Raw genomic sequence first — 15,814 nt, forward strand, 5'->3', positions numbered from 1 at the left:
CAGTCTCTTGCATTCACTAGGTGTTCTCCTAGTCAATCTAGGAGGTTTCAAAATGTGTGTGACAGTATGATATCCCTTAGACTGGTTTGGGAAATAGAGGATGACTGTACTTATTTTTACCAGCAGGTGTCTAAGGAAGATGTGGGTCTGAATATTCTCAAATGTTTGGTATCTAGGTGTGCCTAGCAAAAGGAAACAAAGCAGCCTGACACAATAAAGGCATGTCTTTGACAGTGATTTGAAAAATTGTTGAATTTCAAAAGAGTAAATGTGTTGTCATTTTACTAAAACAATTTTTTACAACATTGACCAAAATTTGTCACTCCATGCTTGCAAACTAAGCCTAAATTCATGGTAATTATAACATTTTCATAACAGAATTGACCTGCTTTTTATTTTGCAAATGTTGCTATTACACCTGGAGGATGTACATAAAAACTTAAAAAAAAAATGCAACAGGTGTATTACAAAACAAATGAGAAATAAAGAGGAAAAGGAAGAGAAAGAAGTGAAGAGGGGGAAAGGGAAGGTGAAAAGAAGGTGGGCCAAATTAATCTAACTTTTAAAATGCTGAACATATTTGTACAGCAGTGCTTACGCTGTCTCAGCTGGGTTATCTGCAGATGAAAAGCCTTTTTTTAGCTCTGATGTGCTGCAGGGTGGCAGGGCACAGAAACTGCTGCAATTCTCTTTGGCTGTGGAAGCCAGCCATCTCTCAGAGATACCAGCACCAGGGAGCCTCTGGTACCTCACTGCAAGCCTGCCTTATCCTCCTGTGGAGCGGTGGTGCCTTTGAAAAGCCCTTGTCTTTTCCCTCTTGCAAACTGGCTCCAAGTCCATGCCCACCTCAGGATATCTCTCTGGGATATTTTTCCAGGTTATTTTATAATTGTTAATCCCAGGAAGATTTTGTGTATGACTTAACAACTGTCACTCTCTACAACACTTCAGGATTTGGAAAGTGGTACATATTTTTAAATTTAGCCTTTAAAATTCTCAGCTAATAGGCCAATGCACCCATTACAAACTCTCAGTTTTTTCATGAGGCTTGCTTTTTATCTTACCCTACACTTCAGATAGCTGTAGGGAAACTGTTCTTTCTGACTAGCATGGAAAAGTCCTCTGCAGTCTTCAATAATTTTTATACATTCCTTAAATACCCTTACAAGCATTCTTCCTTCTCTTTGCTGGGGAGCATGTCTCCAGGGCTAGAACGTTTTAAGTTATATAAATTATATCTATAATTTCTTTGTGGTCCATGTCAGGGAGTAAACCATGACTTGACTCAGTTGATGTCAACACATCCATGTTTCTCAGAACCACTTTTGGAACAGCCTGGCCGTGTACAAGATCAGTTGGACTGAATCCTGGCCTGGTGCCTATCACATATTTTGTACCTGGGTGTGCACATTATTGTTCTGCCATACCTTGCTGGGAGAGGACCCTCTGCTTCCTTACCACCAAGTCTCATTCTGTGTTTTGTACTATGCATAAAAACTGTGTGTCCTGTTGTCCAAAGTTCTGTTTAGTAGAGAAGGGGAAACAAGACAACAGAAATTCCTGCAGTCAATAAAGTAGCAATCTGGTTGTAGTTTACATAATGTCAATTAAAATGAAAATGTATAAGCACTGCAACTGGGCATAAGTAAACTGCAGTTTGAAAATTTTAACAGCTGTTTCAGACATAATAAGAAATGTAATTTCCAACTCCTGAGCGCTGTGTCATCCAACCATCAGCTTATGCATCTCGGTCTGTGGGGGTTTTAACGACCTTTCTGGATCAAGCCCCAAAAAAACCTTTTCTGACCTCATTCCTCATCCTGCTTTGAATAGCAGGCTGTATCAGACAACCTCCTGAGTCCTCTGCCCTGAATTTTCCCATGGTCTTGTGATTCTGTGACCCCTCTCAGGACTAAAAACATCATGTGCACTAGGTGTTTTAAATATAGTTCAACTGTTTTTTTTTAATATTGAAAGTAACCAGCTACCAAGAAAGAGAAGAAAAGAGAAGAGAAAAGAGGAAGAGAGAAGAAAAGAAAAAAGAAAAAAGAAAAAAGAAAAAAGAAAAAAGAAAAAAGAAAAAAGAAAAGAAAAAAGAAAAAAGAAAAAAAAAAAAAGAAAAAAAGAAAAAAGAAAAGAGAAAATAAAATCCTCCCAGAACCTGCTGTTAGTGGTCAGCAAAATCACAGGGTAAGTCTTTAGCTTAAAAACATGGCCAGGAGAGCTGAGAAGGTTGTCCAATATAAGACACATTTCAGACGTATGACAGCAATGTCCAAACATTTGGCTGTTACAGCAAGGTTTGGAAAGATGTAGCTCTTGGGTCCGCACCCTCTTCATTTAAATAAACATGGCTGCTGCTGTGGGTGGCTGGCAGTGGAACAAACAGTTGCTTTTTGGACAGTGTGAATGAATACCCTATAGTAGATTTCTCAAGGGCTAAGTTTATTTAGACTGTCGCGTATTTGGTGGCTTGAAACATGAAACCTTTACTCAGTTCCTTCTTAATTGCTGGGATCGGACTTCTCACCCTCCCTTCTTTCTTGTAGGCAGTATGTGGTAAGAGTTAGTCCTCAGGGAGAGATAACTGGTGTTTACCTGTGTCAAAACTAAACACAGTTTTGTGCAAGTTTTATAAATATTTTAAGTGTATTGTAAAAATAATTCTCAAACATTATGTCTATGGAAGCCATTTTAGCTACAACAGGGACTGATTCTGTAAGGGACAATTTGTGTACTATGAGGTTGACTCTTATGTGATTGTCAAATAGATGTCATCTAAAATAGAATGGAGTTTCTAAGATATTTTACTTATATAATTAAGCTACATACGTCTAGCTGTTTGTTTGTTTTTTTTTTTTGATACCACAGTGGAGTGGGTTGGAAAGGGAAAGATTTCTTGTTTTTCTTTTTTTTTTTTTAATTTTAGATTAAAAAAATAGAAAGACAAACTAAACTTAAATGTCACAGTTTTAGCTTTTGACCAATTTCCAAGCAGACAGTTTGGGTTTTATTTTCAGAATGAAAAAAATTGTCCTGCAAGAGATCACATCCTACAACTTTTCATTTTAACAGCTGCTTCTAATCCTGTCTTCTTTTCTTTTTTCAGTGTTGACCTTTTCTGGAAGTGACAAGATGGAGGAAACCAGGACTGAAATATTATAGTGCACACTACTGAGAAGTGCTTTTCTTTCCCTCTTGACAACTCTATTTAATTTACTTGGGAGCAGATCCCTTCTCTGTCTTTTTTAGGACACTTTCATCTCTAAAGGATTTTGGTCCCTTGACTCAAGAGCAATCTCACAGATTTTTGCCAAGCTGCCTGGAGGTCACCTAGCCTGATCTCTGTGTTGTGGAATACAGAACTGAAGCTAACCCTCTATTTAGCCTCATTGCTTGGTTTAGACTTTTGAAAAGGCATTCAGGTTTAATGGGAACATATAAGAAGAAGCAGAAACCACAGCTTTTCTTAGTAGTGTGTTCAGGAAAGTAACTTGTGTTGACAGTATGTGCTTAATCTCCAACTTTTATTTGACTGACTTAAATTGTCTGACCATTATTGTTATACTTTGTACCATAGGTCAGTGCCTGATATTTTCTTTCTATGAAAGAAACAAGTGTTATGAAGGCTCCTCTCAATCTTCTCTAATTGATGAATTAAAATAGGCATCTCTTTAGTCTGTTGTTTTAGGACATTGTCTTCACACCTTGATTTACTTTTGTGTAAAAATGTGGGAAATGAGTTTTGTCTACACTATGAATTGCTCTCAAGTGAGTCTGCTTTTGAAAGGAAGCTGTCTCTGCCTACAGGGATACACAGGTCTATAAAACAGACTGCTGTACTAACATTCCCTTTTTTATGGGTACATGAATGAAATAAAAGCTATTACAGAAACACATATTCATTAAAAAATCTGCCAGTTTTTATGTCCTTAATTTAAAATGAAGTTACACTGTATGAATGCATGTACTCCAGAGTGCTGTGATATACTATGACATTATGGAAACACTGGGTTTAGAAGTTCCTTTTTAAAAACCTGTAATTGAAATTTACAGTTTAATTATAGGCTATAGTTTAAGATAATTAAATCTTCAGGGAACTATTACATTCTTTAAAATCAAATAGTGTTAATTCACTCTAAATTATTTAATAAGTATATGGCTTTTTCTTGGCTGTTTTAGCTGTATTTTCAACAAAGAGGAGTTGCACTGACCTTTTGAAAACCCTCAGAGCAAAATACATTTACCAAAGTAAAATGATTAATGAAACTTGGTAAATGGAATTTCATCACATACAATTATAAAAAATACTGCCCTATTAAAACAGACTTTTGAGGACAACCTGTCATTATTTATATATGTTTCTAACTTCCTTTGCTTTCACAGAAAGAGATATTTGCCTATGTTTTCACATGCCCCTATCTGTATGGTTGAACATTTTACAATCAGAGAATAATTCTAAAATAAAATAATGGCATTACATGAGATTGCTTCCTAAATATTCTGTATCTGTGTATTGGATAGGATGCAGTATATCACTCAAAGTTAAGGGGCCTAATACAGCAAATAATGAAAAAAACCCTCAGTTCCTTATCATAGTTACAGAGGTTTGAGTGAGATGGAGGATACAATTTTGAGTCCTGAGCTCTCTAAAGGCAGTGATTTCAGTGCCACTGATGGCTGTAAAGCCAAGAGTCTGCTTTGAGGCTGTCTACAGTAGAAATTTGAAACTACACATAAAATTCTATTACAACTACCGCGTTCACTCACACTTTGGAGGACCTTCCTCACACCAGCAACAAGAACATAGGGCCATTTTGTAGTAATTCCTTACAATTCTGTGAGATTCATCAACTGCTGAGAGCTACTGTCCTGGTAAAACCAAGGTCCTAATTTTCTTTCCATTATGTTCCTTCTGCACTGTTTAGTTAGTTGAAAAGGGCCAGGGAACATGGTAACTGAGGATTGTCTTTGCTGCTGAGGAATTCCTACATGTAGCACTTGTAGATTTGCTCCTTAGATTTTCACATTTCCCATAGAATAATTTTGTCATTCCTTCTTTAATTCCCTTCTTTTTCAGAATCTCATTTTTAAAAAGTGAATCTCTCAAAACTTCATGAAGTCTTAACCACAAGGTCCTTCTATGAGGATCTTTTCTAAAAGACAGCACTTCATTTTGTTGGGGTTTTTCAAAGCCCATATATAACACTACATATAATGCAATAATATAGTATATGCTGATTTGATCACATATATTTTTATAGGTATGTTTAAAAAGTGTAGACATATTTTAAAATTAAAATATTATGAAAATGTAAGTATATAATTCCAAGATCCTAAGATTTTTCTATGCTTTTTTAACAAGGAAGCCTTTTCTCCTTTTTGGATATAGCTTGCCTGTTCTTATGCCAGTTTTTGAACAAAATCTTGTACCTTCAAACAGTGCCTGATCCAAAACTTGTAAAAATTAATGTCTTTATTTAGGTTCAATTCACTCAGTGAGGACTCTTAAGATATACATGCATTTTACATGCTCTGGAGATAACAAGATATTTCAACTACTTGTCTTGATTTCCAGTTTAGAAATGTAATAGAAATTGGTGCTTTAAAAATGAGGCTTAATCTGATTTGTTTAGAAGGCCACATGAGTCATACAGATCTGTTCTGAAAAGTGCCTACTTCACTGTCCATCCAGTGAATGTAAATAACCAGTTACAGACAATTGCACATGTTTGATCACGTGAATCCTACCCACTCTGGGTGCAGCAACAGTTCAAGTTCAAAGAGAATTTATAAATAACATTTTTCACCAAGGGAAATGTCTTCAGCTAATAGAAAAAAAAATCTGAATTGTAGTGCAGACCAGATTTTCATAAAGCTCCACCCTGATAGCTCAGGGCAAGTTTCAGTGCATGGCACACCCATTGACAGTGTAGTGTAAAACATGACACATTCCATCATCAGAAACAGCATCAGAGGTGTTCTGGGAGAGCTTTATAGCCTCTGCTCCTGTCAGTACTTTCCAGCAAACACAAATTCTTCAGGCTGACATCCAAGCAAGGAATGTGCCCTCCTACTACCACAAATGATCTTCCACCCACTTATTTTTAGCATTCACTTTAATTCTTGTCCCCTCGCTATGAGTGATAAAACAGACTATTGCTTCCCTCCTAGTTCTATGAACTGCTGAATCACAGTTTCTGCTAGGACCTCATCCAAAGCCTATTGAAATTGATTAAAAGATTTATCCATCCCCTAAATGAGCTCTGCTGCAGGCCTTGAGTTCAGTGATGCATAAGGCAACTGGCTAAGCTTTTGAAGAGAGAATATTATGCTGGAAGAGGCTGTAGTGGTCTTCTGACTCAAATTTCCACATAATGTTCCACATAATCTGAAATTCTTCAGATTTCCCTGAATTTTCCTCATTTCATGGAAACACATTGTTTGTACCACAATCTGGAATGCCTGTTGAATCCAGTTGAGTATCAGACCATCCAAGTTCACTGTCTAATGATAAAAGCAGACACAGGACATTGACCATTCTAGTACTCACAGCTGTAATTTTTGTGGAGATTTCCCCCAATATTTTAAGTACTGTAGTGCTTAGGTTTTTACATTTACCACAACAGTAGTTTTTTACATGTAATATTAGAGAAAAGCAGACTTACTGTGCATGTGTTTCCAGCCAATCTTTATGCAACTACTAGAGCTTGCTATGTGCTGAAGTCCTTCTAATTGCCCAAGGCAGAAGTTGCTTGCTGTACTCATTAAGAAACCATTCTGGATTTTTGTATTTACTTAAACACATTTTCATTTAGAATATACTTAGACTGCAACTCAGAGGTGCGATTTCTGCTGTACATATATTTGGGCTAGACTTAAACCAAGTTGTATAGAAATGGGTAACAATATAGTTGTTAGCACAGCCAGTGCTGTAGATAACTTTTTCAGCCTTTACTGGCTCTGTCAGACACCATGAAGGATTAGAAAAATAAGGTTCCTGGGTAGCACTGAAGGTGGTAAAAGTGGAATTCTCATAACGATGACAGATGAGTGTACAGCTTGGGTCTGGTAATGCTAGTTTAACTTGATGGCTTGTTAGCCATCACACAGTGAAACTATTTCCTGTTCTGGTACAGTAGTTAGTGTTCGGGCACCAGAGTAGGACCACGTTTGATAAAAGAATGTAGGATTTGAAGCAGTGTTTCAGGGAAACTAGAGAGTATATTACAATGAAAATTAGCAGCTGCAGAGCACTTTGGAAAATCAAGACCTTGTTTAGATGATGGTAAGACACGATTCTTGAAATTATATCAGAACGGGCTAATATGTGTTTAAGTTTTCTGCTAAGTGGGAACTTACTGAATCCTTACATACTACACTTGATTTCTAAATGTTTAACCATGAAAATCTTCTACATGTTACCTACAGTATAGGATATTCTGTTTGGAACTGAAATGATGAAAACATCTCTGGGTAGATAGATCCACATGTAAGAAATGGAGCTTGTATGTTGTTATAGAGCGGAAGTAACCATTTCTGCTTCTCCATTTCTTATCTGTTCTAAATCTATTCAGGACAGAATCTACCCTAATATGACTATTTATTCTCTTACTTTCTGCTGTAGAATTCCTTTATTTGCATTTTTGTAGAAGAGATCAAATACATATACCAAAGTATCTTAAACTAGCAAACCCCTAGGCGAAAAAACGGAAGATGGGAGCCTACAATATTGTTGCACAACTGGGCAAAATCTATGACATTTGCAAGCATTTTCACTAATGAACTTTTGGGCTACATTCACAGTAATGAATTAAACAGTACCAGAAAATGTTCTTGGGACTGGAAACTGATAGTCTCTACCTTCAAGTTGACCATGGTATGGTTTTGCTCTGGCTACGGTGTACTCTTGACCAGTTTGCAGTGCCGTTTGGGGGTTAGCATGGACTATACCTGATAGGAAGTTGGGATGTAACCATCTTGTTTTGGAGAATAAGAGAGCTGATGAGTATTGATAGGTATGATGGAGTCCCAATTTGGCTCAGTGCCAGGGAATGGAGTCACATGTACTCTGTGTAGCTTTGCCATCTGAGGCTGGGACTCTTGGGATGCAGTGCTACTTGTAAGCTCTTAATCTCCAAGAAAAGGAGTGGCAGTGACTGTTCATCTTCCCTGGCTGTTTCCCAAATATAACAAGGAGTAACTAAAACCAACAGCAAACATCTCCCAAACTTTGCCTTATTGTGCACCTTCTGCAGGTGAGAAGCTGCCAAGACAGACTTTGCAAACATCAGTTGGTTGCTGTACTATCACCCCTTCCCTAGTCTAGAGAGGTGGCACTGTCATTTCTGTCACCACAAAGACTGGTGCTCCAAAAAGAATCACTAGAGGTATGAAAAAGCAGAAAAGCAAATGTAAAAGACGTGAAAAGACTGCATGACTGCCTGGCATAAAGTTAGAGCACAGTGTTTACGCACATTACTGTTCATATCTGATTTTCATAAGAACATAGCGTGATGCTTCTGTTTAGGACTATAACTGACTGCATTTGGCTGTGTACCACAATGCTACTCCAGCAATTCTGAAGGGGCACACATCAAGAATTTGGTATAATTTCTAAATATATTAGACTTGTCTCGCAATGAAACAATTTGGACAAATCAAATATTAGATGTGTCTAGTCTACAAAGTTTAAATGAACATACTAAAGGAACAGAAGCTTACCCAAGCTGCTTCAAAAGTGTACTTTTTGAACTCTGAAAATAAGTTAAGATTTATAAGTAGGTACGACCTTTTTTTACAAATATCGGGCACAGAGGACAGTCCAGCCAGAAGTGCATTACCGATCGGTTCACATTTAAGTAGCTACGAGGCTCCTTGAATTTCTGCCAACATCCTTCTCCCTGTTCAGACCCAGAACCGTTCCCGATTCGCCTCCGAGCCCGAGCCCCAGGCCAGCGCTCCTCTGCGGGCTCTCCGGGTCTCTCCAAGTCGATAATCGGGCAGCTCTCCACAACAGACCGCCGCTCTGCTCGGAGCTGCAGGTAGGAAACATTGCTCTCGATGCTGCTTTTGTATGCTGTTGGGTTCTGAGAATCCCACCCGTTTCCCAGCTACACCAGCCCCAGGATGCGGGAGCGATGGCCAAGGGAAGCGAGACACAGCCGTGGGCATCTCTGCATACACAGATGTGTGTTGCCGCCGGGCCGCCCACCCCGGGCCGGCCCCGGGAACGCCCCGCGGGTGCTCTTGCGGCTGCCGCCGGCGGAGCGTGCCTGGCGCTGGGGCAGCGGCGGCCTCTCCCTTCCCTTCCCCGCCCGCCAAGGCGTCTCCCGCCCGGCCACAGCCCCGGGCCCGGCCCTGCGCACAGCGGCGGACTCACCGGGCAGCGCGCACGGAGAGCTATGGCGCGGTCCCGCGGCGATGTCTACTTCTTCCTCCTTCTCCTCCTCCTCCTCTGCAGCTCCGCGGCGGCCGGGTACGTGGGGCTGGGGCGGGCGGGGGCGCGGGGCACCTCTCCTTCCTTCCCTCCCGCCCGGCACGGGGCTGCGCGGGCAGCTCAGCGCTTCCCGGAGCTGCCGGGCGCCCGCCTGGCAGCCGCTGCCGGGAGCGGGCAGAGAGAGCGGCGCTGCCCGCGCACCGTGCTGGGCACCCACAGCGGCCGGGGGCGAGCATCACCTCCAGCCTCCGCGGCGCAGAGCAGCAGAAGAGCTGGGCAACATGTGTCGTACGTCTTTATGTGGACGCGGTTACTTTTTTGAGAGTGTGTTTCACTCCCTGTCCTTTCTCCCTCTGACGTTTGGACTTTCCAGACCTACGTTCCTTGTGGCAGCTCCCTGGAACATCAGGCCTGGAGCAAACTTGACGGTTGGGGTAGCTCTGCTGCCGGACAGCCCAGCACAGGTCACCGTAAAGGGAGAAGTGATCAGAGATAACGAGACCATCTTGAGCCGGGAAATGGTCTTTGAGAAAGGTAAGAAAAGGCATGGACTTGGTTTGGAAGTATTTCAGTTTGCCCTCTCTCACAGGAATATTTTGTTCCTCCCAAAATATCACAGCTTCTAAATGGTACTAAAATAGGAAATTTGTTTTACCGAGTAGGAGTCGCTGTGGGAAAATAGCCTGTACACCGCTGGCTCTGTTTGGAGTTGGACAACTGAGCTGGGTATGAGTGATTGCATGGGTGAACTCTGTAAATAATCAAATCTGTAAACTCTGAAAATGATCAAATAGTAGCAAAGTGATGGATGTGGGATTTCTGAGGAACCAGGAAGTACTCTGGTCCATGTAGTGTGGCCACTGTGGAAGCAGAAGCATAGAAGCTCTGTGCATCTGAAGAAACAAGAATTTTTAAGGACCAGGAAGTGAATTGTGGAGAGGCTGGTGGTTGAAGATAAATAAATATGAGAAGAGACTAATTCAATCTATGTCATCAGGTAGGGGTAGTGGATGTGGTGGGAATTCTGAAAAGCTGAGATATCCTGGCCAATGTTCCTTTTCAGCAAGGTCACCTGGCAACAGAAGCATAGAGATATCCTACCTGAGATTTGTCCTGATGAGAAAAAAAATATTTTGTATGGATAGTCCATCTTTCACACTGTTCTTACTATAAGGCAAAGTAAATGACATCTAGACTCTAGCTTTTTATTTGTTAAAAGTAGAGAGTCTGAGGTTCTGAAAAATCTACCCCTCTATGATGCTGTTTCTCTACTGCTTGTGTAATTCTTCTGTTAATGTCTTACAGTTAATGTAGATGCCTTAATTGGAAGCACCTTCATTTCAAAGCCTTCACAGCCTGTAGTGAAGATTGAGGCTTTGAGTGCATTTGATCAAATCAAAAAATTTTGATACAGAAACAAAACAAACCTAAACCAGCCAGCTTATGTTGCTTTCTTTTGAAAGCCAAAATTTTAAAAAGAAAATAAATTGTCTTCTCCTTTTCTTCCTCTAACTATAGTGGCTTTTATTTCCTGCTTCTGTTCTGCTTTAACATAGAGTTCAGTGAGCCTTGCATAAGTTTCAACCTGTCCGTTTTTGTCCTTCTCGACATTAAAAGCCAGACAAGAAACTGGTAATTCCAGGCTGGTGAAAATATGTGTCTGTCTCTATCTTCTGAGCACACAGAATAATGCTTGACACCAGAAGCTGCTGAAGTCAGAGTGAACAGCGGGATATTAGGAGCAGGTGGCACTGTATTCAGGCTGGATGCAGTGAGGAGAAAGGACAAATGCTGTAGTGAATTACTAACTTCTAATATTTTCCAGTCTTTTAAATACATCTTTAAATTTTCTATGCTTTTTTACTTGATAAGTAAAACAAAAAACTAAAAAAGGTTGCTGAGCATACCGTGTATTTCCTCTTACAAAATTCTTAAAATTTAGTATGTGGCCATCAATTTTCTTTTAGTCAGGTTATATAATCTGTTAGTCATCTGTTTTCTGTGAACAAATATATAAGCAGAACTGTTAAGGGCCCAGCAGTAAGGGAAATGCCCTGTAAAAGAGGATATAGTCCTGAAGACGTGTATCCAAAGATGTTACAGGTATGGATCAGTTCTGACTCAGAGAGAAGCAAACACAGCTTGTCAGAATTGGAACATAAATATTTAAAGTTTTCATTGAAGAACACAACAATCTTAAGATAAAATATGAAGTGGTATTGTTATAGTTGAGCTTAAACTGTGACTAAAGGAGGACCAGAGATTTTATCAAACCAGCTGTTGCAGTTGAAGGAAAAACCCCAAGCATATCTCCAGGCACACAAAATCTTCTTTAAATTACATAATTGCTGCATGTATTAGTGCCCAGGAAATGTTGGTTTATCTGTCACTGAATACCTACCTTGGTTAGACTGTACATTTAGTGGCACTGTTGCCTGAGCTGGCTCAATTATGCTCTGTAGTTTTCCTTGCATGGTGACAGCAAAAGCATGGGATTAACTGCTCTGAGAAACTGATCTGACTGAAAAATAAGGTTTTTATTTTGTTTGAATAGTTTTTTCAGGCAGACAGGTCCCTTGGTTCAGTGTGCAAACATTTGTGGTGATGGAACTGAGTTGGAAATTGGATGCTGGAGACATAGCACAGGCTGAGGACGCAGTTTTTATTAGTGATGTTTAATCTGACAGGCCAAGTTCATTCAAGTATCTAAGTGTAAAAGGTATTGCGTACCTGTCTGTCAAACACTTCTGCAATTGCCTTGAATTAACAATTATTCCTGGTTTCCTAGCAGCAGCTTAATATGATACATGTAGTGGTCTAAGTTTCTGAGTTAGCTCCATGAGAGGACCTTATTGTATTAGAGGCATGTTTTTTTTAAATTTCTATAATATAATTCTTGCTTTGTTAAGAAATACAGTGTTTGCCCTCTGATGGTTGATAAAACATTTACTATTTAGTATTACTGGAAGTGGAATTTTGATACCTGAGTGATTCTTGGGCAATTGTCTGTTAGAGAAACACTTCAGCAGTGGAGGTTGGTTCCCATCATTATTGTGCTTTTTATATAACTAAGGGAAAATAAATATTAATAAGTGACTAGAGAGTACTTGGAGTGAAGGAGAAGGTGTGTGTGCATATGCATTTAAAGATATTTTGAGCTTGGCACAATATTCCAGAGTCTAAATGTACTGTATAGGAAAAGAGATTGTTTAGGACCAATATTGGGTGCAGAAGTTAAGATAATTACATTTAATATAGTGAAAAAACCCACAACAACTAAATGTTTGCAAGGGGGAGGTTGCTTCTGCAGGTAAATTTTGTGTGAGCAAGCACAGCCCAAAAAAATAGAATGCGTCACCAGGAAAGAATAAGTTTCCATTGCCTAGAGCAGACACCAGGAAAACACAAAGCACTAACTAAAGCTGTTTTTGTGTGCTGTACCAAGCCTTGACACACTTTCTGTGGAGATGCAGTATCAGAAAGATCCTCACCCTGATTGAAAATGGCTGCAGAAGGTAACAATGGCTTGTGTGCAATTGGAGCCGTTGGGTTTTCTGTGTCAACGACAGCAAAAAAGAAATCATGGGAATAACAGACGGACAAGTTAAATTCCCTGCATGAATAACTTGATCTTTAGTGATTGCAGTGAAGGGTGACTCTTGCCATGCTTATTTATCCCGTCATTGATAATAAAGATGTAATATGAATTGGCAGGGGATGCTACTATTACAGGGTTTGCTACCCAGACATTGCTGTGTGTGTGTTAGTGTGTGAGAAACCTTATACCTTAATTACGAGAGCTTCTGAAAAGTATTTTCTGTGTTGGTGCTAAAATGATCTGGAAAGAATAAGTAGCATATAAGTTGGAAAAAAAAAAAAGTTGTTTTTTCAGAAAAGCCTCTATTTGTAATGAGATGTCATCATTTGCCCAACAGCATGAATGTTTTTAATTCTAAAGAATAAGATTCATTAGTTAAAGCTTTTGCTATATAAAGTACAACGTAATGTATTTGAGGCATGATAAGTGAGAATTATGTGAACTTACTGAAGAATTGTTTTATTGTAACATGCATACTTTGTAAATTACTTGAACATGATAATTTATGCTGCTTTTCTGTATTTACAGAGAGGGGTACACTTGTTAACAGTGATTACTGTGCTAGAACGTGGTAAATACTCAGCTAGGATTTATGAAGCATGATAGTTCGTGAGAATGTTTGTCAAGCTCAGACATGTAGTGATCCTCCACAGAGACAATGGAAAATCTCCTTTTACCAGAAAGCATGTTTTACATACTTAATAATATGATTCTGACCACATCAGTATGAGAAACAGTGAGAAACACTAGGAATAGTATGTTGTAAAGGAACACCTAAATGGAAATGAATGGCCTAAAATCATCAGTCCCTGTTAATAACCTTGAGTTGTCTTTGTACCTTATGTCAGGATAAAATGACTGAGTTATTGGTGTCTGTGCTGTCTGTGCTGAAAATCTGTGGGCTGGAAGGTTTTGCTGACAGTTTAGCGGAACATCTTCTTTTTGCCTAGTTTTTTGTCAATGCCTAAAAAGCCAAACAGTGAGAGAGCAGGAGTTGTAGCAGTGATTTTGCATCCATAACCTCCATATCCAAAAGTATGTGTAGCTGTGTCTTATGAAAAATAAGTTGTTAAATAGTCAGCACATGCACATAACCTATGCAAAATCAGAATGAAGGAAATGTTTTGGGGAAGGACGTATTGGAGCTGGACCCAGAGACAACTGAAGTAGTAGAGAAGAAGGCACTCTCTCATGGGCTTTCATATTGCTGGAGTACATAAAAGAAAAAATCAAACCCAAAACCAAAAGAAAAGAACAAAACCCAACAGGTTTCTGTGCCTGTTGTTGAATCCATCCTGCTAACAGACCCATTAAGTTGTTTGCAGAAAAATGGGAGTAGCGATCCTATCCAGTACTTGAGCCTTATTTTATTGTTTGGATGCTGTTTGAGATTTGAGGAAATTATCCTTCTGTGACTTTAGGCTTAATGTGTTGGTACATGAGGTTTTTCTGGTCACCATGTTCTTTGTTGATATCCAGCTGAGGAGGGTGTGGCTGATTGAGCACTACAGGCTGTTTCACAGTGCCTTCAGAAGGGTGGGATAAAACAGAAATGCAGACAGTGGGGCGACTCATACGGACGAGAGAATATTGCATGTCCAAGTGTGCAGTTCCCTGTTGCAACTGTGAACTGGAGGAGCTTTGCAGCTTTTAGGAAAGGGAGGAGAGAGAAGAACAAATTAAAGGTTATGAATTAGGGAAAAAAGAAGTGGTGACAATAAACAGGAATTGGTAGGTAACATGCTATCAGAAACAAGAAGGGAAGAAAAGGATGAGAATTCCTGAAGGATTCATAATTAAAGTATAAGTACACATTAGTGGAGCAGAAAGGTAAGAAATAAAGTAGCTAAACACAATCTAAACTGGCCAAAAAAAACAACAGAAAGAAGGAAAACCATAAGTAGAAACTGTAAATGAGATCATGTTACTAAGGAACTTAAAGGAGTAGCATGGCTAACAGACAAAACTGGTGAAGCCAAACCATGAGTAGGAAAGAATGTGAAGGATAGTAAGGTAGGATTTTTAAATTCCATATTGGTGGCAAGAAAGCTAGCAAAGGATGTGGCTTGCTACTCTGATGATTAATGATGCTGAGAGGCAGTAACAGTTTAGTCTTCACTATGAAGATCAACTGTCATGGAAAAGGCTTAAGAATTAAGATAACAAAAGGGGAGGAACAGTTTAGAGTACTTTAGTCTTAGGTGTTTCAGCTTGGTAAAATTGCCTCTTGAATATTTAGGCAATTGACTGAAATAATTTAAAATCTGATGGTGAGGTTTTGAGAGCATGAGTGAACAGAGAGGTTCTGGAAGATTGAAAACCTACAGAAAAAATGTGTTGCACTATGCGTTGACAAGGGTTGTAGGTGGAGAAGAAGCAGGATTTTGTTATATTTTGATTTTACTAAGGCTTTTGATAGTCTGGCATGGCACTTAGATAAGCCAGCTGGGGAAGCAGAGACAGCATGAAATTTGTATTTAATGTTTGTGGCTGGGTGAAAAATAGTGTTCATCAAGTAAGTCTAAGTGGTTCACTCTCAAATTGGAAATGAGTTGCCCTGAAACTGTATTGTTCAGTATGATTGACATGAATGAAAAAGGGAGAATGTTTATTAGACTAGTGAAGGGGTGGTAAAGACACTGGGAGAAAGGATTAGATTTTTAACATATTTTGGCAATACCAGAAATGGTTAGGGGAAAAACTGGAGTGTGATTTGATAGAATTAGTACATAGTTCTGCTTTTGTTGACAAATAAAACAACATTCCTTTATTGGATG

At 39.3% G+C, this 15,814-nt stretch overlaps 1 protein-coding gene and 1 long non-coding RNA gene across 6 annotated transcripts in view; both read left to right on the forward strand.

The window, feature by feature from the left end:
• Positions 1 to 15,814, forward strand: part of CD109 (CD109 molecule) — an 84,691-nt gene that overhangs the window by 5,440 nt on the left and 63,437 nt on the right. For 4 of the 5 annotated variants that reach the window (XM_086876274.1, XM_086876275.1, XM_086876276.1 and 1 more), the window contains 2 exons: positions 8,912 to 9,044; positions 9,813 to 9,973. In XM_086876274.1, coding sequence (XP_086732400.1) covers positions 9,958 to 9,973 — 16 coding nt within the window. In that variant the 5' untranslated portion in view covers positions 8,912 to 9,044; positions 9,813 to 9,957. Of the gene's footprint in view, positions 1 to 8,911; positions 9,045 to 9,113; positions 9,479 to 9,812; positions 9,974 to 15,814 lie in introns of all 5 variants that reach the window. The other variant, XM_086876272.1, reaches the window with a different exon arrangement.
• On the forward strand, positions 1,978 to 4,496 carry LOC147654707 (uncharacterized). Its single transcript, XR_015282960.1, has 2 exons — positions 1,978 to 2,190; positions 3,110 to 4,496. It is a non-coding gene; the product is annotated as an uncharacterized LOC147654707 (long non-coding RNA).

Source organism: Cyanistes caeruleus, chromosome 2, assembly GCF_971803275.1.
Source record: "Cyanistes caeruleus chromosome 2, bCyaCae1.hap1.1, whole genome shotgun sequence".
Taxonomy (NCBI): domain Eukaryota; kingdom Metazoa; phylum Chordata; class Aves; order Passeriformes; family Paridae; genus Cyanistes; species Cyanistes caeruleus.